Below are 24442 nucleotides of genomic sequence, written 5' to 3'. Positions count from 1 at the left end.
GAAATAAAAATAATGGAAATAAAAATCTCTTGAACCGAACAAAAAGTTCTGACACTCAGCAAGCAAATATCGGAGGAGTTGGAGCCAGAAGTGTTGATTCTCTAGACACTCGCAACACTGCTAGCTGATTCCGAGGCGACGAGACGGTCTTGTTCAGATGATGAAGTAATCACGCGTAATTGCCCCGAAAAAGACCGAACCAAAAGCAAATGGTAAAGCGTAAATGTGCTCTGGTATGAAACTCAAACTAGAGAGCAGAGAAGTTGTGGTCTTGATCGAAATCCAGGTTGACGCTACGAAGGGGGGATCCAGAGAGGGTTGAATTGAAGGACAAAGACTTGACACCTAAGAGTGGACTACCACAAAAATCCGGATTGGGAAATAAATCTCAGATTCGTGTTAATTTTTCGCGTCGAAACGATTACATAAGCATAATGTAGCTTACATAAGACGTATTGCGTTTTTGTTTAATCGGCACACGAAAGCATCAGCTCCGCACTGCCTGCAGAACGTCGTTTAGTGCAGAGTTCGGCAGTGGTTAGCTGGGCAGATTAGAGCTGTTCTGTTCCTTTGCTGGTTGTGTTGTTGTCGATACTCTGGCTGTTTCATTATCATATACTGTTGCATCATCATCATCTGGCTATATAAATTGCACGCCATCTCGCTCTGACCACCAACTTGAGCAATGGTGTCTACTAGATCAAGACATAAAGCCCAGCACATTACTCCCAAGGAGAACTCTATTGGCGGACTCATGAATCGCAACAGCTCGGTGGCAAACCTTACGACACCAACGCTATATTCCATATACGGTGGCAAGGACGATATCAACGACGAGAACGCCGAAAGTGACATTTATGCCAATCTCAAAGAGGAGATTCGCCACACCTCTGTGGCAAGCGGATCCAAAGGCCAGGCCCAATCGTTTCCCACTCATCGTTCTCCAACGGTCACCACAATCATGATAATAGGGAAAGTGCTTGTTTTGGGTGTTTTGGGAATTTTGTTCAAGGAACTCACCAGGGCGTTGCATGCAAACAATCCGTTGCTCCCAGACATCTCATGGTTCAACCTAGTGAACATAATAGAACTCTCGTTGAAAAGAGTCGGGTTAGCGCCGTTGTTGCACCTCACAGATACAAAACTGGAATATGTGAGTGGTGCACTTGAGGGAATCATCCTTGGACTGATCCAGCCACTATTCGACAGGTTGACGGGAACTTCAGCAAAGTCTGGTTCCACTATCGTCACCACCACCATGATCAGATCGGCTACTGCTCTGGTGGGAATTTCCTACGGTCTCAAAAAAACTGAATGGACATCTCCACTCCAAGCCTCGCTGGCTTGGTCCTGTTTGAATCCGTGTCTGTGGATGCTGTTAGATGGTACTCTCTTTGGATTCTTGAGTGCGTCTACAATCTCACTATGCTCCATGGTGTGTGTGGGTTTGAGCTTCGGAACAGGCTACGAGAAGCTTGAGTGGGAGAAACTGTCTATGTTCGAGTTTGACGGTTTGGACGAAACCGCACGGGTTTTCTGGGTAGGCTCCTTCTTTTTCTTTGGAGTTATATTCTTCGGAAAGGTCGGGAGATGGCTGTTTTGAAAAGCCAAGACAATGCAGGAGCTTCACTCCATAATGTACCGGTAAAGCGATGTGAATGGTCAATTGTACTAAAATTATACGAGAATTAGTCAAATCGTGAGCAAATTTCAACGCTATTAAACGGTCTTAGTAGGGTCTGGCATAATCTTTCTCTCTGGTTAAAGTTTTCCATAAAAATGATTAAAAAGGTTTTGACAACTCCCAAAGGCGGTCGCCGCTCAAAAATACCAAGTAGACATAAATGAAATCTATAACAACTGAAAAAAGAGGATTTGGCAAAATGGCGGGTTCCCCGGCACTAGTCCTACCAGCCATTGGGTGACAACGAATGGCAGAACAAGCACGAAAAGAAACAATTTTTGCCGGGTATTTCTTCTGATTAGTTTGCCTGAATTGTTCTATCTTCCGTTCAATTCTTCAACCCCTTTGTCCTATGCTCCCTTCTCTTTGTTTGTGCTCGTTCAATCATATAAGCTCACACCCTCAAGCTTCTTCTTCGTCGTCATCATCAATGGCAGTCTCCGTGGCTTCATTCTCCAGCTGCGATTTGCCACCGTTAATTTGATGCGCGGCAACCACGGACCCGCTTATCGAGTTCCGGTTTATCCTGGATATCGTCTCGATCTTGGGGTTGTTCAGAGGGTTCCTGCTGATACCCACCTGTTCCTGTGGTTTTATACCTGCTTTTGACATGGCATAGTCACCAGAGTCAAAGTATTTGCGCTCCTTCAGCCTCTGGTTTAAAATATCGGACTTCTTGGGTAGCCTTCCATACAGCTTGTAGAGTTTCAACTCCTCAGGCGACAGCTGAGAGAGGTCTACCGTAGGAGCTTCTTCGTACAATGGGTCTGATGGCGACAGCGACCTGGCAGATGAAACGTCACCCATCTTATATGATAGATGAAAGTTCAAAAAAGGTTGGTGTTTGAAAGATAGATTACACAATTGAACTACCAACCCCTAAAGAAACGTGGAGAACAAAACTGCTGCTAAGCAGTGACACTTAGAGGTCGTGCTTGGGTAAAAATAAAGTAGGGTAACTCGGCCACATGGGGCTATCTCGCTCTATCTCTCAAACTATTCTGATTGTTTCTCTTCCCCTGGAGCAGTAGAGGTTGTAGTTCTGAGCATGGATTACTGGAGGAGACGGTATAGCCAACTGTGTCTCCAGACCTGAGTGGTATGGCTTCTCGCCGATGGACATGTGTAGAAAGTGAGGGTCATAGAGAGAGTTCTCTCCCTTCTCTGAATCGATTTCTCCCTGGAATCCCTCAGTATGCTTCTCAACCAATGAATTAATGCTCTGGACAAGACCCTTCCACTTTCCAGCACTATCGTCCACCATAAGACCTAAAAACAGCTTGGTCTTGCTTGGATTGGGTAGAGAACTGATCTCTTGCTTAAACTGTAATTCCGGCAATTGAATCTCTAAACGTCTCAGATCCTCAATAAAAGCATCAAAATGTGCGATAGATTCAACCACAATGTTGAAAGACAACGACACATGCAATTCCCGCTTGAGACGCGTCACTTCATCCACCAACAGGCTCCGAAATCCCCATTCGCTGCACACGGGTTGCCGTATATATTCATCCAGCAAAGAAACCGAGTCATTAAATATGTTAACCCCTAAAAATACAAATCCGGTGAACCTTCCTTTTTTCCCCAATGATGCTCCCGTTGGCGCGTTCGTGTACCTGAGTTTTATTGTGTTTGAAAGACCAGGCAATGCTTCATCGGTATAAGAGCCTTCCGAGCTATCCGAGTCGTAGTTCTTGATCAGTTCCATATACAAGAAAACACAACAAAACTCGAAGTTCACCAATATAACATAGCGCACCTTTTAAAAGTCGCTTCCAAACGTTGTTAGCACAAGTCCCGGCTTCAGCTTCAGCCGCAGCCTCTTGCATCGGGCCAAGATTTTTCTAGAAGTTCTGCACGTGACCAAGAATTTTTTCGCATGTCGAACTTCTCAGAATGCAACAGCCTGTTAGATCCCTTGATCGAAGCTTACGCCAGTTTGGATATCTGTCTAATTTTTAGTCGCAAAGACCTTTGATACAACTGATTCGCCTATATTTGACGATAACTGTGCAGTTTAGTTCGCATTCTGACCAACCCTGTTTGCGCGCCTCTTATCTCTGCATTAGAAATCAATAGCCTCTTTTGGAGATCTCTATCCAACCGAATTTCGCCACAAAACTGAATCGTTCGCAGATTTGCATATAATCAATACAGCAACTCTACAATGGTCAAAGATACCAAGCTTTATGATATTCTAGGCGTTTCGCCAAACGCGACAGAAGCACAGCTCAAGAAAGCCTACAGAGTGGGTGCTCTCAAGTTCCACCCAGACAAGAACCCCTCGCCAGAAGCTGCCGAAAAGTTCAAGGACATCTCTTCTGCCTATGAGGTGTTGAATGATGCTGAAAAGAGAGAAATCTACGATAACTACGGTGAGGAAGGACTTAACGGTGGTGGACCAGGAGGCATGGGAGGAGGAATGGACTCAGACATTTTCTCCCACTTCTTTGGTGGAATGTTCCCAGGAGGCCAACAAAGAGGTCCTCAGGGTCCTCAGAGAGGCCAGGATATCAAGCATGTGATTTCGTGCACCCTGGAGGAGCTTTACAAGGGTCGTGACGCCAAACTGGCTTTGAGGAAAACCGTCCTGTGTAAGTCGTGTGAGGGTCGTGGTGGTAAGGCAGGCAGTGTCAAGAAGTGTACTGGATGTGGTGGTTCGGGAACTAAGTTCATCACCAGACAGATGGGTCCAGTCATCCAGAGGATGCAGGCTGTGTGTGATGAGTGTAACGGATCTGGAGATATCATTCCTCCAAAGGACCGTTGTACCGTCTGTAACGGTAAGAAGACCACCCAAGAGAGAAAGATCCTCGAAGTGCACATCAGTGCCGGTATGCGTTCTGGTGAAAAGGTTGTCTTCCGTGGAGAAGGTGACCAGGGTCCAGACATCATTCCGGGAGACGTTGTTTTTGTGATTGAGGAGAAGCCACATCCAAACTTCCAGAGACAGGGAGACGATCTTTACTACAATGCCAAGGTGGATCTTTTGACCGCGTTGGCTGGCGGTGAATTTGTCGTGAAACACATCTCTGGCGACTGGCTCAAGGTGGACATCATTCCAGGTGAGGTCATTGCTCCAGGCACCTTCAAGGTGATCGAGGATCAGGGTATGCCAGTTTACCGTTACGGTGGTCACGGTCACCTTTTCGTGAAGTTTGATGTTGAATTCCCAAAGAACAACTTTGCTACCGAGGAACAGCTCCAATCGTTGGAAAAGATTCTGCCCCCAAGACCAAAGGTGGACATTCCAAAGGATGCCATTGTCGACGACGTCATCCTCGCCGATACCGACGAAACCAAGCACCGTACCAGACAGAGACCTGAAGAGGAGGATGATTACGAAGGTGCCGGCCCAGGAGTCCAGTGTGCTCAGCAATAAATGTCTTCGATCTGAATTGAGATGACTTTGAATTGAAGCAGTGGGCCCTGGAGTCGCGAGATTACATCGATAGACTGCTCTTTCATCCTCCAGTATGACACCCGGAACGCCGCGTTCATATATTTCCTCTTGATTTTTTGCCCTTTGCTTTACTCTAGTCGTATTCAGTATCGAAACATATAAATAAATTCGAAAACAGAGGAACGGTAGAACCATATATAGGTTTGCAGTTTTTAGCGTGGTTCGTGTCAAACTTTGTTCCGGGTACGCCGATGACAGCCGAAACCCTTACCAAACATTTCGCATGATGGGATTATACAATTGGCGTTCTCGAAAATTGTCAAGGGAAATAGCAAAAAAAATAAAGTAAGTTTGCAACTAAAAAGGGAAGACAATATATTCGTTTGAAATATTTAAAGGTCTTAAATCCGACGCTCAGGGACCTGAAACTAAAGCCCGTGAAGTCAGTTCTAGCCGAGCCGAAGCGGATGAGCGAAAATCCGAAAACGGCCGACTGATTGTAAGCATACCGGATCTACAGCCATTCTTACCCCAAGGGCAGTCTTGAGATCAACTTTGATTAGAAGTGTTCCAAGTGTCTCTCATTTTACAGGCTTAATATTCCTGGTTGTTGCGGCTCCAATAAGCCCGTTGGTTGCCACCCTTTAAGTATTTGGCCATGAAACCGCATGGGTTTGTCGAATCCCTGCGGCAAATCTCTCACAGTCACGGTTCGTTCTCGAAGAAAGTGAAAGATGCAACGAACAACGACCCATGGGGACCAACCGGCTCGACCTTGAACGAAATATCCAAGGGAAGTTCCCAGATACGAAATCTACAGCCGCTGATCAAGGTGATATCCAAGCGATTGTCCTCCACAGACCCAAAGAGGTGGCGAAAAATCCTCAAAACTCTGACCTTGGTGTTATTTGTGATCCAGGTGGGTGCCATTGAATTTGTGAACTGGTGCAAGGCAAACCAAAATTTATTCAGCCGATTCCACCGATTCGAAGTCACCAACGGCATAGACTATCATCTGACCGTTGCGCAAGAACAGGAGCAAACCAAGAATATCAGGAACAAGTCGGATTTGATTATGAGCTTATTGCAAGATGATTCTAATCTTCAAACCAAGAGGACAAGTTTCCACAGATTGAGGTCGGATATGTCGAATCCAGGTGATTCTCACGATACTACATACGACTATGAAGAGGAGATTGACGAGGTCGAGCGAGTTGTGTTTCCAGCCAGAGGAACCAGAAGTCTTGATTTGAACAGACAGGAGATATTTGGCAAGTTCGAGGACTCGAATGGGGGCTTCTCAAGCGACGATAGTATGGAACTAGACAGTCCCGCTGTGGTCAACAGAAGAAGACAGTTGAGCATTCTGATGGAGGAGTCTGAGGAGATATCGAGGTCGAGAAAGGGTTCAGTGAGTGAGTTGGCAAACTCTGGAATATCGAGAACCGCAACCATGCCAACGAGGAGGTTTCACCATCCGATCGTGCCGGTGTTGAAGAAACCCGTGGCACCCACTCAGAAGCTCCCATTTCAGATATCTGTGAAAACTGCACCGGTGGTGCAACCAGACTGAAACTGGGATTGGTACCAAGATTGGGAACGAGACCGAGAATGGATGAATACAGATCACGCCTACTAGACCATGGCCATTGTTCACCAGAGCACTCGGACTGATATTGATATCAGGACCGAGAGGAGACTGAGATCGAGCTGGACTTCTACAGGTTGCCGGAAAAATGAAACGGGTTTGGGTGGTACAATTCAACGACCATGCTACCACCATCAGTCCAAAATGAAACCAACGCTATCAAATCTATTACAACGAAGGAAAGCACGCTCTCTTTGGCAGATGAGCCGGGACGACTAAACGAGCCACTTAATTCAACGCTCTATCAACTCTAATTTTAATTTAGTTAATTCAATTCATTCAATTCAGCTCATATCTAATCATCCTTCATACCAAAATCACTCTTAAACTCCTCGGATATTCTCTGAAATTTCCAACTAGCCGAAAAAGAAACTCACACCCCATTCTGTCACCATCCCGCGAAATCCCGCGATACCGAAGGGATCAACAGTCCGGGAGAATAATAGCCAGGACGAGGTTGAACGGGGTTGTTTGGATAACATGCGAACTCAAACACATTATAAACGTGCAATATAAAGGCGAAATCAATTCATCCAGCAAGCTCACCAGCATGATGTTCTATTGCGTGCACACAACGAATCCGGGGAGCGTCATCTGCTTGAGGGCCATGTGCAACCCGCTTTGACGTCTCTATCGGTCCCGCGCCAAAACAACTCAAAAGGAGTTCCGGACGGCGCAAAAGAAACCTAAAGACATTCGACACGGAAATTGTCTATTATTATCATGTCAAAACACGGCTGAAAAGGCGGTTAAAAAAGGAAGTTCGGGGGGTGTAGAAAAGCCGCTCTAAAAAGAAACGTCAGACTGTTAGGTGATAACCCGATTAGGAAATAGGGGCTAGCTTTGCCACCCAGCCCCTTGTTCTGTTATAAATGCCGCCAGATTCCTTCTTACTTCTTTATTCTTCTTGTTGACAATCATACAATTGTTACACTCTATTGTTCGTTTAAAATCTTTCGCAATGCAAATCTTCGTCAAGACCCTTACCGGTAAGACCATCACTCTTGAGGTGGAATCTTCTGACACCATTGATAATGTCAAATCCAAGATCCAAGACAAGGAGGGAATCCCACCAGACCAACAGCGTTTGATTTTCGCTGGAAAGCAGCTTGAAGATGGAAGAACCCTCTCTGACTACAACATCCAGAAGGAATCGACCCTTCATTTGGTGCTGAGATTGAGAGGTGGTATGCAAATCTTTGTTAAGACTTTGACTGGTAAGACCATCACTCTTGAGGTCGAGTCCTCGGACACCATTGACAATGTCAAGTCCAAGATTCAGGACAAGGAGGGAATTCCACCAGACCAGCAGCGTCTTATCTTTGCTGGTAAGCAATTGGAGGATGGTAGAACTCTTTCTGACTACAACATCCAGAAGGAATCGACCCTTCATTTGGTGCTGAGATTGAGAGGTGGTATGCAAATCTTTGTTAAGACTTTGACTGGTAAGACCATCACATTGGAGGTTGAATCCTCTGACACCATTGACAATGTCAAGTCCAAGATTCAGGACAAGGAGGGAATTCCACCAGACCAGCAGCGTCTTATCTTTGCTGGTAAGCAATTGGAGGATGGTAGAACTCTTTCTGACTACAACATTCAGAAGGAATCAACGCTGCATTTGGTCCTCAGATTGAGAGGAGGCCAATAAATGTAATTTTACAAGTTAAAGGGGAAACTTTCTGCAACAGAAGTTTATAGTTTATCGCGAATTTTATCTTCCTTCTGCCTAGAGCTTATGCCTGTAGCGCTTTCTTAATTCTGACGTCTAGAACAGAGTTATTCTCTCTGGTTCTGATTTCCTGTAGCTTCAGTTTGATGGCCTCATCGAACCTGCTTTTGAACTCTTCATCTGTAACCACTGTTTTCTTCAGAAATGTCAGGATTGACCCACACGCATTGATAAACTGAACGTTCACGTTCTGGGTCGATTCTTCCCTGGTACATTCTTCGGCAACACGAATCCATGTTCTCTCCAATCTGGTCAACTGATCATCAGTCAAGGAAACTGATTCGAGCTTCTTAAACTTGTCCAGCAGGGATATCAAATAGCCACTGGCAGCAAGATCGGTTCTCCATGTGGTTTTGATAACTTCACTCGAGAAAAGAGCTACGATTCGATCCAGAGCCAGATCAAACAACGCGGGTGAAAAGTCGCCATATTCATCGAGTGAGAATGCCTGGATGAGGTTGGCCATAAATCCCAGTCGCTCTTCCTCTCTGTGAAGATTCCTGCGTGAAGCTGAAACATCCTTTTTTGATGATTTAAAGTCCATGTCCTCGTCCTCATCATCTGATTCAACATAATATTCATCTTCAAGCATCCCTGAAAGAATTGAGATGTATTCATTAGTCCGGCCGGCAGAAGGAAATACTCCCAAAAACCGACCAAAAGACTTAATACTCTCTCTTTGGTAATCCCTGTTTCTTCTCTTTGCCTCTGCAATAACCGTGTCACTGATTTTATCGAGTAAGACATGACCATCGGCTTCGGTCTCAATGTACTTTTCAAACTTGATAGACAATGAAACCAGAGAGTCAATAACCGTCTCCTTGCCCTTCCAGGACCTTCCTTGACATGCCTGGATCAATACCGAAAACAAACTATGGACATACTTTGGAACACCACTAGTATTGTCAAGCTTGTTCGCAGCTTCTGCGATACTCTTTGCACAAACCTGCCTGATTTGGAAGTTCGAAGACATGATGTGGTCTGATATTATGAGGGAAATCTCACCCAGGTACAGCTTAATTGCTCCGACACCGCCCGTGGTGTTCGACCACTCCCTTTCGAAGGGATCGCGGACACTTTCCAAGGGATCGTGTTTAGCGATAAATGCCAATGGCAAAAACTCAGAGGCCATTGAGCTAAACATATCTCCGGAGTATTTGGACACAAACTCATTTGCCACGGCCGATATCTCACGATTGCGGTCATTATCAGAGACAAAGTACAACTTGCGCAGCACTTTGGAGTATTTGGCAACGGCATCGATGGACGATACTCTACACCAATATGCGGCAGCCATAGCATAAGAAGATGCAACCGTATCATTTCTGTCCTTCATTTGGTTGATGCAAAGCTTGAGAAGCAAGTCACCATAGGGCTTGACAATATATGGGTTCTTCAAAACCATACTGACCAAGACTCGAGACCCAGCAATCTTAGAGGGTAGACCCACGCATTTAGAGATACTGCTTTGTAGAGCGGGAACGAACTGGACTAAAATTTCCGCATCCAAGTCACCGATCATCATTTCAAGAGCCTCCATCATAGGCGAATGACCTATAGCCTGCATTCTATGGGTATCGATATGGCTTGCAGTCAGGTTGTACTTATCAGCATTGAGCGCTAGGTAGTTGATAACCTGTGGCTCAACGGTGGACATTAACGTGATCATTTCACCGGCTAGCTTGGGAATGAATGGCTTGAGGGAACTGCTGAACTTGGAGCATATCGTCACAAGTGTTTTCAGTCCAAAATTTCTCACCTCTTCAGCCTCACTTTGCACTCCATTTGGACCGAGCAGGAGAGGAATCAGCTTCGATAAAGCGTTGTGAATCTTTTCCTCCGAATCTGTATTATTCTTCTGTGATGCCATGAAATTCACCATAGTGGATGCCAACGAACGAGCTAGAGCCTGTCCCTCCTTTCTCACACTTTCCTTTATATCATCCATAGCACGAAAACTCATTGACCATATCCTTTCCAAGAAAGATTCATATCTGTTCATTATGACGTATCCAAGAAGATCCTTCAAGGCAACAGTACTTGCCTGCCTTACTCTCCAATCTCTATTGCCCATAGAACTTAGAAGCTCCTCCAGCATGAGATCAAAATTGTTGGAGATGACCTCGGAGGGATTGGGTACCAAAGCCGTCCAGATATCGTTCATGGATCTCTGTACAGTTGGACTTGGATCGTATGTGTATCTGAACAGCTTGGGGATCAACTTGTTGGCAAAGTTTGAGTTACTGCTGAGCAAATCAGTCAGCTTTGACTTCGACAGAATTGATCCAAGACCAAAGGCAATACCTTTTCTGGAGGACCAGAGAGCCGAGTTTTGAGCAAGTGACATGAACTTGTAGACTAGACTAGGATCGCCCACCTCGGAAGCAAGACTGAGAATATCTTTGTACGTCGAAACGGAACCGTCATTCGTTTTCAAAACACCAGGGTCAAACAAACGTGTATCACCAGTCACAGAACCTGACGAGAGTAACGACGTTTTGTTGGAGTCTGTGAACGAAGTAAGCAGTTCATGAACCAAGGTATCCTTGAGTTCCGTGTCACCCAACTCGTAAACAATACTCAAGCCTCTAGATGCCGATTCTTGTACGAGTTCATCACGATCCGCAAGGAATCTCATGAACGCAACGTGAATCTCGGAAGAACTTGCAGAGACAACTGGGAAGTGTCCACAGTACTGAACCAACGATAACAGCCAGATACACCCTGCTTTCCTGAGACTGGGTTTCGTTTGAGAACATGCTTGGAGAACAAATTTCAGAATCAAACTCAGTCTGGCATGGCGTTTGGGAACAAGCTGCTTAATGGTAGGGTCCTGAATGTCCACATATCGTTTCATGAGACTGGAATCCCAACCAGCTGCAATGATTGTCAAGGCCTCTCCAGACGCAAACAGATACTCCGTCTGTTTAGAGTTGTGTCCATCGTAAACTGCCTGCTCAAATTCGGTGAGTTCATCTCCACCCTCGAGTTGCTCATTCTCTGAGAGAGCAAGATATGCCCAAGCTAAAGTGGCCTTTTCATTTAGTTTTTTCACCAATAGTTTCAAAGACTCTTTGATCTTGATTCTGTGATCGGATATATTGCTTGTGACTGTTATCTGAGGTCCCAGGACACCAAATTTAGCCAACTGAGAAACAGTTTCGAGTGCGGCGTTCTGCAGAGAATTTGAAGACGAAGCTAGTGCTTGTATCAAGTTCTCAAAAACATTATCGTACAAGTCTGGGGTCAGAATATCACTCCTTCCTCTCACAGCAAGTCTTGACAATACGTATCCCAGAATATAAAGGGAGCAAGCGTTTTCTAGACTCGAAGCTGGATCAACAAGTGTTCGGACTAGTTCGATAACTTCCAAGTTATCGTACTCCGGACAGGATGCCAGGATACCAATAGATTGTCCTACAGCAGTTATGACGTCCTCTGGCACAAATTGGTCTCTTCTCAGAGCAAAGAGAATATTAGGAATCTCCTTCACCAAATAAGAACATGTGGAAGTTGGAGAAAGCGATAGAAGCCTCGCAAAGTCCTTGATTGAGGTCGATCCGCTGACCGAGGAAACAGCCACAATCGACCCATCCTTGGATTTTCCAATGTACTCTTTGAGGATTAGTCCCAGAAATAGATCCAAGGAGCTTGGTTGATCATCAGAGTCCATAGCAACATCATCGTCTCCATCAATGTTCGTGGAGAGCTCTTTGAGACTTTCAATGACCAATTGGATCACGTCATTATCAAGTTCCAGTCCACTCTTTAATCTGGTTTCCCATTGCTCGTCCTTGACAATCACCGTTGATTTACCAGCTACGGCTTGCATCACCAGACACTGCACCGAAAAACTGATGGCCAGCTCCATTGAGCCCTCCAACGTGGTTGCACCTTTGAAAAACAGTTCCCTTTCAGCCAGCAGGACAGAAACCATTGATTTGAAAGAGGGAAAAACCAGCTCGCTTTTGGATTGATTGTACCTCAAATTGAACCAATATGGATGCAAACCCTTAGTGGCTTCCTCAACAGTGTCTGGTCTGTTCTTAGAAGAAGCAGCAAGTATGCACACTAGTCTTGCTCTCGCATCACTGAATGGGAACATACTGTTGATGTATTTTACGGCCAAATACCTCGCAGATTGGTAACTTTCGTCCTTTGATTTTGTAGATTCTGCCAAGTCATACCTTAAGTACGTTTCCAGTGCCTCAGCCAGGCGCGCTTTATGTTCGCTAGGGAAACCACCGGCTTTCTCAGCCAATGACGAAAGAGCATCTTGCAACGTCAACTTCATATCTGTATCCTCACTCAACAGACAGCGAAACATGAACTGTATATAGTCAAAAAGTACACCCGGGGAGCAATGCCTCAAAAGCAAGCCTAGTGCTTCGAACTGGTGCTTTCTGTAAGTAATAGCTGCCCCATAGTCGATTGATTTCTGAGAATCCGTTTCAGACTCTAAGTTTGCCCTCAGCTGAGAAGCAAGGTCATCGCAATAACCGAGAAGTTCACCAGACCGATCAGTAAGCATCGAACTGGATTTTCTAATTATGCTAACAGCCGCCCGTCTCACTCTAGGAGAGTCAGATTCCAGGCCTATGGAAAGAATCGTTGGTAGAAACTGACCAACTATATCCAGATCAGATTTCTCCAGAAAGCCCAATATTTTCTCCTCTAAAGAGGCTTTCAGAGGAGGAATTCCTTTAGCCGGATCGCCTGAAAGCAAAACCACAAGAGCCCTCACTGTACCCAAGTCGTTGTGGTCCAAAGTTAGCCGTTTCATTGCAGCAGTGGCAGCTTCGGCAATCAAATAAGTTGAGTCAGCAGAAGCAACCAGCAATGGTAAAGCAGCCTTTTTACGGAATCCGTACTCCAAAAACGGAATCAACTTCTTGCGATAAGTCGTCAACGTTTTGGAGTCAAAAGTGACGCCAGCGTCGTATGTCAAAAATGCAACATCACTCGCGGCCAAACCTGGAAACGAAATGTCCCGAGGAATTGACCCATCGCGTGGCAGCACCGGATTCAACAGCATGAAATTTGTGAGTTTTGCAATCAAAAACGCCTCGTCTTCGGGGATGTCGTCAAGTCTTAGAAACCCTCTGAACTCAGCAGCATGATCGGTTCCCCTTTCTGGTGGAGTCCATGCCACAATCGTTTTGCACAAGACCTCAAACAGTCTTGCAGCAGCAACATTGTTGATAGAAGAGATTCCGCGTGCTAACTCTGGGATATAAGGCAATTTTTCAGCATCAGTGATGCGATCAATGCCTTTGGAGAACATCACCAAGGAATACATCTGAACCAAAACCGTCTCCGAACCAGAAGCTACTTGAGGAGCCTTAGCCTGACTCAACAGAGATTCTAACGGAAGTTTAACACCCGGAGAAGCATTGAATCTTGTTGTCAGATGTCTGATGATTTTCAGCACCTCATTCTTCACTGCTTGGTGGGGAGATGCAAGTTTCAAAAGCAGAGGAGCGAGGTATACCTTTAACGAATGTTCGAATTTCGAATCTGAGTCTGCCAGTGCAATTCGCAGCTCCACCTTGTTAATAAGGGAAAGTTCTGCCTCCATCTTTGGCGAGGCCGTGAAATGCACTTGGTAGATGATCTGGGTAGGTGGCGAGTCTCGGTTTTGAGGGGCGGCATATGTGTACTTTGTTGACAATCGTGTGCGGCGTATATTTGAGTTACACACCTTTAAAGCAGGGAGCATGCAATAAGATACGAGATATTTGAAAGCTGAAAGAGCTGGTAAAAGCTGCTAAGAGCCACGAAGCGACTACCAGTGTCAATTTGAATGTTAAAACTGAATAAAAGCAATTATGAATTGTTATGGAAATTACCCGAGCATAATCTGGCCGTACTCCTTCTTTCGAAGCCAGCAGCTAAAACGAGTCCCACTGCACATGTCTGCAGATCAAGCATATACGAACAACTGCTAAAAAAACACACTCACATACCGAAAAATTACCAAGTGCAATGAATATAAAGTTCAAAACCAAAACGAAGCATATCCGAAAAACTCAGAAGAGAGCATAGAACCATGGTACTATCCGACCTTCACCTCTTACAAGCCGACACTCCGTTACATTATGATACAGCAAGAATTTGTCTTTTTTGCTTGCTTGTAGAAGGTTCTTGAACTTGCGCTCAGCACCTCGGACTTCTCGACCAAGGTGTCTAATCTCTCGCCCCTCTCTAGAACACCCTCAATACTCTTTTGCAGCACAATTTTGGTTTCATCCAGTTCTTGTTGGACTTTCATGATAGAGTCTGCCTGAGCTGGGTCTTGGTACTTCTTGATGTAGTTCTCCAGCTCATCGAATTGCAGGGAAGGACCAGATTGTGTGGCTGTGTTCCACTGGGATGGTGGATGTAAAGATATGTACTCCTCTAAAACCTTATTCAGCAATGTATAGGCGGGTCTCACAGGATATTGCTTGTCCGTGATCAAAACTCCACTGATTCCTTCAGATCTGGTGTAAACGTGACCAACGTAGTCTAATGGGGCAGTTAGTATTATGGTTAGCAGCAAACGCAAAGGCACAAAATCCACTTACTTCCTTCTTCCACACTCTGTCTTTGGCCGGATGATGTTCTCTGTGCAACTGTTTGAGAGAAGAAAGTCATGAACTGAGAAACACTAAAGAAAGGCAGGTAGTTAGTATACAGAACTAATTTTGGGGGTTGCTATAGAAGGTGAATGCTTACCCATTCTTCTCAAAGTAGCCGAATTGGGACAGGTCTTTGGCCGCCGAAAGCTCAAACGCCTTGTCACTGTTTGACTTGACGATACCAATATAGAAAATTTTCATGTTGTGGGGATATGATAATGAGGCAACAAGTACCTGAAACCGGATCTTGTACTGTTGTCAAGTTCATGTCCGCCCGTATTGCTGACACGGGATTTTCTTGGCAATATAGTGAGAATAGCAATGCATTGCCGCACACAAACGTCAAGGTAAATGCACCATGTTCGGGTTTCCAGTGTAATTGCCACGGAGAAAACCGCTTTTTTGGAGACAGAAATGTGAGACTAATAGGAAAATGGAATTATAACCAAAACTTTCACGCCGGACAACCGTGTCTGACTCGCATCCTATTGAACGAAGGTCGTAATTTAGCACCGCACACGACCCTTCCCGAGGCCCAAGAATACGGGGCACCGATAACAAGATGCACTCCGAACTTGGAGGTCCCGCTTACGACGCGGCAGAACCATTGTCCTTGTTACTTATACTCCAACACGGAATGCCGCAATGGATTCAGTGAACACCAGGGTTATCAAAGTGGTGCTTTTAGGCGATGCGGCAGTGGGAAAAACATCACTTCGGAGCCAGTTCATTAAGCATGTCTTTTCGAGTGCCTACAAGACCACCTTGGGTGGGGATTATCTTACATCAAGAGTGAACTTGCCTGATAACTCTCAGGTTTCGTTGCAGATATGGGATACAGCTGGACAGGAAAGATTCAATTCGATAAGCCAAGCGTTCTATCGTGGTACGGACATAGCCATCATCATATATGACATCACCAACGCAGAGAGTTTCCACCATTTGAGCAGATGGTTGGGGCTGTTTTTAGACCATTGCAACGTCTCGAACCCTTCAATAATGATTGTTGGAAATAAGGTCGATAAAGACACAATACGACAGATATCCTTGAGGCAGGCACGGGAGTTTGCGAACATGATGAATCCAGGGTTGATCCAGGATGTTGAGTTGGACGTTTTGGAGACAAGTGCAAAGGTGTTCGGAGAGACATCCAAGCTTTTTGTTAGAGCAGCAGAATTGGGGCTGAAGAAATTGGAAGAGAACCAACCAGTTTTGAACTTTGATAGTATAGATGTTGCCCATCCCATTGAGAATAGAGCTGAATATCGGTGTTGTTGAGCTTTCACCATTTTACTTCTACAATGCATACTTTTCCGTTTTGATGATTCGAAGAACCAATCAGCTTTCAATTCAGTAAACCAACACTGACTCCTGTGGTTTAGATTTAAAGCACCTAGTCACATATCTTTACTTCATGTCCATAGATCCCCTGAACCTTCTACTTACTCCTCTAGCAAACCCCTCCCTTTCAAATTGTTGTTAACGCGATCCCTCAAAAACTGAATCATCTCAGCGGGGTCAGTCGCCTTGAACACCGAAGTTCCAGCGACAATGACGTTAGCACCGGCCTCGGCAGCAGCGGGAATGGTGTCCGCTCCCAAACCTCCATCGACCTGGATGTTCATGTTAGGATACTTAGCTCTCAAGTCAGCAACCTTCGGCATCATGCTTGCCATGAACTTCTGACCACCGAAACCTGGCTCAACAGTCATCACCAGGGCCATGTCCAAATGTTCGGCCAAAGGATACAGAACGTCCACGGAAGTGCCGGGCTTGATAGCACAGGCCGCCTTCATTCCGTGAGACTTGATGAGCTTGACCAGAGCCAGAGGATCTTTGGTGGCTTCGTAGTGGAAGGTATACTGATCTCCACCGGCTTTGGCGATCTCAGGAACCCATTGCTCAGGATTGGCAACCATCATGTGACAGTCAAAAAAGCTGGCCGACTTGCCATCCGCACCACCTCTTGGAACAGCCTTTCTCAAAGACTGGATCACGGGAGGACCCAACGTGATGTTGGGCACGAAATGTCCATCCATCACATCGATGTGGACCCAGTCGGATCCGCTCTTGAACATTTTGTGGCATTCGCAGCCGAGCTCAGCAAAGTCGCCGGCGAGAATTGAGGGAGCAATGATAGCTTTGACCATGGTCGAGACGAATATAACGATGTGAGTGGGAACCGAGTTGGTTTTGCAGAGAGCGAGGGAAAGCTCTTGTTAATCGCCAAATTTAACAGGTCCTACGTATAGGAGTGCAATACTCATTTTCCCGAGCCTCAGAAGAGGCTATTCCAAAAATTGGGCCCACCAGGTTCATCACTTTGAGGCCTATGACTCAGCAATGGCCCGTTGTTTCCCACAAGCACTTATTTCTCATTAACAAAATCAACGTGGCTAGTCATGCATAAATGCGAAGAGAGTGGACCGACAATTTTTATTTTTTGATATGGAGCCCCTCGAAGAGAAAAATCCAACGGTGACGCTCTTGGTTGTCTCCTGATCCGGTCACCGATAAGCGATGAGACCAAAGGACGAAAAAGTCGCGACTGAGAGTCTGGTACTTGGGATCTGGGACCGGGTTCCCAACAGCCAAGCCCAGCCAAGAGGCAAACATCTATGCAGACCTTAAGGGCTCAACTTCCTTTTTTTTAAAATTCTTTTTCGCCAGATTCCAGACAGAGACCAATCTAGACACTTTTCTCTGCAGTCGTGCATCTCCAATTTCGATTGCTTGGAAAAGTGGCAAGAATGTATGGAAAAACCCGTTCGGTTGGATCGTACCGTTTCCATACATTCTGGCCACATATCCTTCTCGCATATCAGGAATAATCTTTTCCGGTTTGACTTTTTCATCATACCTTTTTGTGTTTGAAAAGGGTGGAAAAGTTTTTAATATAAATATCCGCGCGTGCCACCTATTCACATCTGCCCACGCAACCGTTTATGCTAAGCTTGAATTGCTCTCGTGTGACAATAAGAACAAGCTACCTCTACTATCTACCAATACACAGAATGGCTTCGCAATCAGCCACGAACAGACTCAACCTGGTCAGCAGCGCGCTGTCACCAGGCTCTCCCAAGTCCACCATCATTCGCCCTGAGGAGGTTCCTGAGCATCCGTTCAAGGTCACCGTCATCGGCTCGGGCAACTGGGGTACCACCATTGCCAAGGTGATCGCCGAGAGTACTGCTGAGAAGCCCGAAATGTTCCAGAGAGACGTGAATATGTGGGTCTATGAGGAGTTGGTCAACGGAGAGAAGTTGACCGAAATCATCAACACAAGACACGAAAACGTGAAGTATCTGCCAGATGTCACGCTGCCATCGAACGTGATTGCTGTCCCAGACATTGTGGAGGCTGCTACCGGTGCTGACTTGTTGGTGTTCAATATTCCTCACCAGTTTCTGCCACGAATCTGTGCTCAGCTCGAGGGCAAAGTTCCCAAAACTGTGAGAGCCATATCTTGTCTGAAGGGTTTGGACGTGTCCTCCAAAGGCTGCAACTTGCTGAGCACGTATATCACTGAGCACCTTGGAATTGAATGTGGTGCTCTTTCCGGTGCCAACTTGGCCCCAGAAATCGCCAAGGGTAAGTGGTCTGAGACTACTATCGGTTTTCAGGAGCCTGCCGATTTCCGCGGTGTTGGTAAGGATATTGACTCGCGTGTCTTGAAACACCTTTTCCACAGACCTTACTTCCACGTTCGTGTCGTTCCCGACGTTGCTGGTGTCAGTGTGGCCGGTGCTTTGAAAAACATTGTTGCCCTGATGGCTGGTTTCGTCGAGGGAATGGGATGGGGTAATAACGCCAAGGCTGCTGTGATGAGAATTGGATTGGTGGAGCTGATCAGATTCTCCAAGAAGTTCTTCCCAGGTTGTCATTCTGCCACTTTCTTCGAGGAGAGTGCCGGTGTCGCAGACCTGATCACTACCTGTTTCGGTGGTCGTAACGTCAAGGTCGGAAAGTACATGGCTGAGCACAACGTTTCTGCCGAGGAGGCTGAAAAGGAGCTGCTCAACGGTCAATCATGCCAGGGTATTCACACAGCCAGAGAGGTTCACGAGCTCTTGAACGAAGTCAATGCTACCGCCGACTTCCCTCTGTTCGAGTCCACTTACAGAATCGTCTTTGAAAACGAGGACATGCAAAACATCCCACAATTGCTGGAAGACTTGGAGGATAATTGAAGAGATGAAGCGCTTTTTGGTAGTCGCTTTCGGGACTCAAGTCATTTTTTACGTTTACTATAGGTGATACGTTTTCTTTCCCAACTTGTGCAGCTTGTACAACTTTTTTTGCAGTTTGGTTTCGCATTTTTTGCCATTTGTTTATACCGTCATTCATATAGAGTATTCACACATTCACACATTCATAACTTTTCATTGTAGCCTCGGCAGTTCTCTTTACAAAGTCCGGTTTAATCGCGCGGTCCTCTTGCCTAAAAGAGACTTCTCGATGTCTTTGCGCAGAAACTTTCCGGTCGTTTCCTTCCAAAGCGAAGTTTTGAGCCAATAACATGAAACAGGATTCACAATAGGTGAAAAATACTTGCGACCAGTGAGGGTGTCATGATGATGTCATCGGGCAGATGCAGATGAGGCGCAAAAGCTCGGAAAAATAGATTTTGGTATCCGGATAAACCTGGATGAACACGCTACGCGTGAAACAAACGGTTGAAAATAAAAAGCATTTATACTGGTACTTCAAATACCAATATTTGCAGTATTGTATTTAACTAGATATGTATATATCTTCAATGTAGTCAACTTCATAGCCTGATGCGGGTGGAAAGGCCTGCCAGTTTTTTTCCCAACATGCTAGAAGAGCTTCACGATATGACGTAGTCCTTTTTTGTTTGATATTTACAAGACAACAGACTTTTTGTACACTGCAACAGGCGGAACTCCATAGATACTGGATTTTTTCCGTTTTCGGATGATTAATTGAACCCACGGAAGAACATTATATGCTATTCCTGGCGGTATGATGATGTCATGATTACGAATTGTACCTTTTTCTGCCTTGAAAAAACCGGAATCAAAAGCAGACAGCACTATTCTGAAGCTATGGGTCTGTGTAGCTTCTCATCTGAATTTTTAGGTTCGCGTATTGTATGAACCAACCATTTATATGCTAGCCAAAAGCCGTTTTGATAGTTCAAAAAAAGAAACTAGACCTGCAAAGCTACTACTGTTTCGGACACGGAATCCGAGACATTGTCAACCCTGGTTGATGGATCTATAGGTTGAATAGGAAATCTCAGAGAAGGTGGTATCTAGGCTTAGGTGTAGTGCCTCTTTGTTACCGGCTTCGTATGATTAAAACAACCATTCTTGGTTCAAGCATGATCTGCTCTTGATGATCTGCTCATGCCCGTTGAAAACATAAGCCCCGCACCCCTCCCCGTTGTCCCTCTCTTCGTTGCCTATAACAACGCCCCTTTTTTCAAATAATATGTTTTTGCAAGGATCAGTTTCACACGGATTGCGTCCTGTTTCCTTTTTGATTGAAACGACGTTTTCGGGGGGTATAGTGCCGTGGTCAATAACAGCTGTGCGCTCGCTAGCGGGCTTACTTAACAAAACGGACTCCTTCCTCCACCAGCAACAATGTAAATCTAATTGGAATATAATTCCCTTATATTTTATTGGTTTCTTGCTTTTTATTCGCCTTTGTATAACAGTTTGCGAGTTTGACAGGTTTGTGAGTGCGAAGCACAATGTGATCACGTGATGCTTGAAATTTCGGAGACGCGCAGAGGCGCGTCGTTCGCGTCTTTGAGATCAGATATGTCCTCAAATTCATAGCGAGCACAAAAGCGTTGATCTGGACATGATGACGGTCGAAGAATCAAACATCGATGATGCCACTCAAGTCAACTACAAGACCTGGAAGAAGAACTCCAAACACCTATATGACTACATACAGACCAGTGCGTTGACTTGGCCATCGTTGACGCTGCAATGGTTGCCTGATGTTGAAAAAGTGGAAGGTCTGACCAAGTCACGATTGCTTCTCGGGTCTTTTAGTTCAGGTCTTGCTGAAGAACAGTTAATCATGCTAAATTTCATGAAAGACGCCAGTCCCAGATCAAGATTGAATCCTCAGAAGTACGATAGTATAAAAGAAGAGTTTGTTATAACGGCCAGCAGCGGCCTGAAACCGATCAATGTCCAACAAAGAATTTCTCATAGCGGGGAAGTCAACAGGGCAAGGTCCATGCCTCAAAATCCAGATTTGATAGCAACGATAACGTCAAATGGAGATATCAACGTATTCGACAGGACGAAGCATCCCTCCCAACCAACCAAGTTCCAGAGCGAAATTGAGCTTACTTATCACAGTAAGGAAGGATTTGGCTTGAGTTGGAACCCCAGGAAGGAAGCCCAACTGGTGAGCTGTGCCTCAGATGGAAAGGTCGCTTATTGGGATCTGAATAGATGGGTCAGAGGAACGTCTATGTCACCTTCAACCACCATATCTGAGTCAGTGGGGTTGAACGATGTGAAGCACTTACCTATACACGACTCCATAATTGGCTATGTTGGCGAAGAATCCGTGTTTAAAATGCACGACACTAGAAACGATGAGACGATATCACTGGGTCGCGAGTCTCATTCAGAGATAAATTGTCTTAGTTTCAACACAGGTAACGATTATTGTGTGGCAACCGGGGATTCAGACGGTATGATTGACATATGGGATATACGCACGAGGAAAGCGTTCAAGGAATTTAAAGCACATGACGAGGATATAACATGTCTGGAATGGAACTGGAGCAATCATGGTATACTAGCATCTGGATCCGGGGACAAGACATGTAAAATATGGGACTTTGCAAACGAAGACGACGATCAGTTGTTATTTGTGCATGGAGGCCATATGGCTGGTATAACAGATTTGGGCTGGAGTCCCGATGAACAGTGGATGTTGGGCACAGTAGCTTACGATAATTCCGTGCATGTGTGGCAGCCTTCTACAGCGTTAGTTTGAACGGACCACAATCAAACTTTTCCTGAATGGTGCTTTAGCGTGACTAAAGAAGATTTTAGAGTTTAGTACCACTTGTGGCTTCCCCAGTACCGAATATGCAGAATACGATTTAATAATATGGCCTAGTCATGACTTGCAGTTCAAGTGCGCAATGAAATCTCGGTTCATGATGAACTAACCTCAAACATCCCGACAAAACGGCGAAACCCTGCAAAAGTTTGCCTGCGGCTACATCTAAATAATAAACAATATCTCAGATCACCCATTTTGGGTCTAATTGACTGCAATTTGGAAAGTTTACAGTCAAAAGAAATCTTCGTGAAATAGCGCGCTGCTTAAAAAGCGAGCTATTTCGTGAGATATTATTTATCGTGCATACGAGCGCTAACGGTATATGCTCTCTAAATTAGGTTTGTAGCCCAACGTAGAGCAGATTTTTTTTCGGCCATTCTGCAAATAGATACTTTTAAGAATCTCACATTTTTTGGTCCTTAGGATTTTTTGATTAAAAAATAATTACTCCGCTCGTTCTTCAGTATTTACACCGAAAGTTTCTTCGCGCGCATTAAGGTTTACGGCCTTTCATCTAATGCACTGTCGCGTCCAAATTGGGCTTCTCAGCTACTTTTTGTGGACGTGCAATTCCCCAGCGGGTACTTCCATGACCAAAACAAGCCTATGGGCTTTTCATGTGTTTATGGCTTGAGGGACATGGAACGTCTGCGAACATGATATTCAGACAAAACGCTTGAGATATAATACAGATATATTTTTGGAGCGAAGCTGAAAATGTCAGAATGTCTTACGTGACTTTCTTTTTCAGCCTGAGCTAGCTGCAATGGAGACCGCAAATGCGCGTTCATCTGGCCACACGATGCATGATCGTGCATGTTACACAAAAACACGCCAATATCAAGTGCGTGTTTTGGTTAACTCAAAACTCAAGTGTAATTAGTCGGGTGATCAGTATTCAATTTAAGTGCATGGTTCCCCGGCAGCTTTTCTCGAGATTCCAAATGCCAGGAAGTTTTTCTCCGGTTGCGTGCGCCTTCACGAGTCTTCTATAGCTAACTCTTTGGCATAAACTGATCATGTCGCATATGTGATACGATGTTGTCTCCAAGGATAATGTCGAGCCCGCAGATGATACAGGTGAGGCGGGTGTCATCAGGTTCAAAACTCAACAAAAGAGCATACACATCCATTTTCACATCTGTGTTTTTGTTCTTTTCCTTGGGATTATTTTACCGAATATGCAACAAACCGAATGACCTCGAACTGAAAGAGGTCGCTATCTTGAGACCGTCTTCCGTTGCAGAAGTGCAGTATATCTTACCCAAAAACCAAGTTCGATTGGCTGAGCAGAGAACGGAAGATAGTTACAGAACGGTGTTGGAAAGAATTGCGCTTTTCCATAACTATCTGGAAGATCTCGACGGCAATATTCATGAATATCCATGGAACGCTCACATGAGACAAGCTAAGGAAGAAGAAGCAACCAAGTTTGAAGAGGAAACTCAAAAACCGGATTCTGATGAGTCTATACCGACATCCGAAGAAAAGGAAACAGAATCTTCCGACGTGCCTGGAGTTTCAGACGTAACTGAGCAGGAAAGTCAACATGTGCTTGAGCAAGACCATAAGAGCGAGGAAAACAGCCCTAGGATTGTTGAAATCATTGAAAACGATAATTTGGACGAAGGGCAAGATGAAAGCAAAACCAGCGAGACAAATGAGTCCGAGATTGTTGGTAATGCCGAATATAACGAAGAACAAAATGAGGAAAGTAACAGTGGGACCACGCAAGAAGAGTCTCAAGTTAGTGAAGTTGCCGAGAAAGAAGAACACAATACCCAATCTAGCGAATCAGATGAATCTAGCTCCCAGGACCAGGAGCCCCAGGGAGTCTAATACCAAGTTGAGGTTGATCAGAGGATATACCAAAAAGAGAAATGCCTCAACCCCGTTCGCTTCAACAAAATAAACAGCATTCAATTCACCGATACGTTGTTTTTCGATTTCAAAATTCACCGTGACGCACCACGCAGCATATCACAAAAAAAGGAAAATCCGTTTCCTCAAATGCAAATGCCAATTCAACATAAGCATATATACACCTGATCCATTGGACTGCTAATTAGTGACCATTTTCATTATTCTCAAAGTTTCCTTTTTATTTCTCCTGATTCGCACGCTTTCAAGTTCGAAGGCATGCTGAATCTCCACGGTCCCAAGTTCGTTACCAGTGGTGTTTTTTATTTACAACCATGATACCTTCCCATCAGACCACATTCGTTCCACCAGAATTCTATGGGTAATTACTCCAATTTCGCTGAGGCCCTTCCATATTTGTTATACG

The 24442-nt window shown here is 45.1% G+C and overlaps 14 protein-coding genes across 14 annotated transcripts; 8 read left to right on the top strand and 6 right to left on the bottom strand.

Annotated features, from left to right (window-relative positions):
- Nucleotides 1-685: 685 nt before the first annotated feature.
- On the top strand, nt 686-1603 carry KUCA_T00003801001 (uncharacterized protein; the record flags this gene model as incomplete). Its single annotated transcript, XM_022602253.1, has 1 exon — nt 686-1603. The coding sequence occupies one exon, from the start codon at nt 686-688 to the stop codon at nt 1601-1603; it is 918 nt and encodes a 305-aa protein (XP_022459814.1).
- A 483-nt stretch (nt 1604-2086) lies between these two features.
- On the bottom strand, nt 2087-2491 carry KUCA_T00003800001 (uncharacterized protein; the record flags this gene model as incomplete). The annotated part of the gene is made up of 1 exon (XM_022602251.1): nt 2087-2491. One exon carries the CDS (start codon nt 2489-2491, stop codon nt 2087-2089), a length of 405 nt encoding a protein of 134 aa, XP_022459813.1.
- Nucleotides 2492-2675: 184 nt separating this feature from the next.
- Nucleotides 2676-3392, bottom strand: KUCA_T00003799001 (uncharacterized protein; the record flags this gene model as incomplete). Its single annotated transcript, XM_022602250.1, has 1 exon — nt 2676-3392. The coding sequence occupies one exon, from the start codon at nt 3390-3392 to the stop codon at nt 2676-2678; it is 717 nt and encodes a 238-aa protein (XP_022459812.1).
- Nucleotides 3393-3851: 459 nt separating this feature from the next.
- KUCA_T00003798001 (uncharacterized protein) lies at nt 3852-5066 on the top strand (the record flags this gene model as incomplete). The annotated part of the gene is made up of 1 exon (XM_022602249.1): nt 3852-5066. The coding sequence occupies one exon, from the start codon at nt 3852-3854 to the stop codon at nt 5064-5066; it is 1215 nt and encodes a 404-aa protein (XP_022459811.1).
- Nucleotides 5067-5745: 679 nt separating this feature from the next.
- Nucleotides 5746-6660, top strand: KUCA_T00003797001 (uncharacterized protein; the record flags this gene model as incomplete). The annotated part of the gene is made up of 1 exon (XM_022602248.1): nt 5746-6660. The coding sequence occupies one exon, from the start codon at nt 5746-5748 to the stop codon at nt 6658-6660; it is 915 nt and encodes a 304-aa protein (XP_022459810.1).
- Nucleotides 6661-7696: 1036 nt separating this feature from the next.
- Nucleotides 7697-8386, top strand: KUCA_T00003796001 (uncharacterized protein; the record flags this gene model as incomplete). The annotated part of the gene is made up of 1 exon (XM_022602247.1): nt 7697-8386. One exon carries the CDS (start codon nt 7697-7699, stop codon nt 8384-8386), a length of 690 nt encoding a protein of 229 aa, XP_022459809.1.
- Nucleotides 8387-8471: 85 nt separating this feature from the next.
- On the bottom strand, nt 8472-14045 carry KUCA_T00003795001 (uncharacterized protein; the record flags this gene model as incomplete). The annotated part of the gene is made up of 1 exon (XM_022602246.1): nt 8472-14045. The coding sequence occupies one exon, from the start codon at nt 14043-14045 to the stop codon at nt 8472-8474; it is 5574 nt and encodes a 1857-aa protein (XP_022459808.1).
- Nucleotides 14046-14558: 513 nt separating this feature from the next.
- Nucleotides 14559-15103, bottom strand: KUCA_T00003794001 (uncharacterized protein; the record flags this gene model as incomplete). Its single annotated transcript, XM_022602245.1, has 2 exons — nt 14559-14974; nt 15034-15103. 2 exons carry the CDS (start codon nt 15101-15103, stop codon nt 14559-14561), a joined length of 486 nt encoding a protein of 161 aa, XP_022459807.1.
- A 77-nt stretch (nt 15104-15180) lies between these two features.
- Nucleotides 15181-15288, bottom strand: KUCA_T00003793001 (uncharacterized protein; the record flags this gene model as incomplete). Its single annotated transcript, XM_022602244.1, has 1 exon — nt 15181-15288. The coding sequence occupies one exon, from the start codon at nt 15286-15288 to the stop codon at nt 15181-15183; it is 108 nt and encodes a 35-aa protein (XP_022459806.1).
- Nucleotides 15289-15732: 444 nt separating this feature from the next.
- Nucleotides 15733-16365, top strand: KUCA_T00003792001 (uncharacterized protein; the record flags this gene model as incomplete). Its single annotated transcript, XM_022602243.1, has 1 exon — nt 15733-16365. One exon carries the CDS (start codon nt 15733-15735, stop codon nt 16363-16365), a length of 633 nt encoding a protein of 210 aa, XP_022459805.1.
- Nucleotides 16366-16529: 164 nt separating this feature from the next.
- On the bottom strand, nt 16530-17237 carry KUCA_T00003791001 (uncharacterized protein; the record flags this gene model as incomplete). Its single annotated transcript, XM_022602242.1, has 1 exon — nt 16530-17237. The coding sequence occupies one exon, from the start codon at nt 17235-17237 to the stop codon at nt 16530-16532; it is 708 nt and encodes a 235-aa protein (XP_022459804.1).
- A 795-nt stretch (nt 17238-18032) lies between these two features.
- Nucleotides 18033-19277, top strand: KUCA_T00003790001 (uncharacterized protein; the record flags this gene model as incomplete). Its single annotated transcript, XM_022602239.1, has 1 exon — nt 18033-19277. One exon carries the CDS (start codon nt 18033-18035, stop codon nt 19275-19277), a length of 1245 nt encoding a protein of 414 aa, XP_022459803.1.
- A 1645-nt stretch (nt 19278-20922) lies between these two features.
- Nucleotides 20923-22083, top strand: KUCA_T00003789001 (uncharacterized protein; the record flags this gene model as incomplete). Its single annotated transcript, XM_022602238.1, has 1 exon — nt 20923-22083. The coding sequence occupies one exon, from the start codon at nt 20923-20925 to the stop codon at nt 22081-22083; it is 1161 nt and encodes a 386-aa protein (XP_022459802.1).
- A 1110-nt stretch (nt 22084-23193) lies between these two features.
- Nucleotides 23194-23994, top strand: KUCA_T00003788001 (uncharacterized protein; the record flags this gene model as incomplete). The annotated part of the gene is made up of 1 exon (XM_022602237.1): nt 23194-23994. The coding sequence occupies one exon, from the start codon at nt 23194-23196 to the stop codon at nt 23992-23994; it is 801 nt and encodes a 266-aa protein (XP_022459801.1).
- Nucleotides 23995-24442: the final 448 nt, after the last annotated feature.

Source organism: Kuraishia capsulata, genomic scaffold (genome assembly GCF_000576695.1).
Source record: "Kuraishia capsulata CBS 1993 genomic scaffold, Kuraishia_capsulata_scaffold_4, whole genome shotgun sequence".
Taxonomy (NCBI): Eukaryota; Fungi; Ascomycota; class Pichiomycetes; order Pichiales; family Pichiaceae; genus Kuraishia; species Kuraishia capsulata.
Note: the sequence above shows the minus strand (reverse complement) of the source record. Positions and strands in the feature narration are given on the sequence as shown.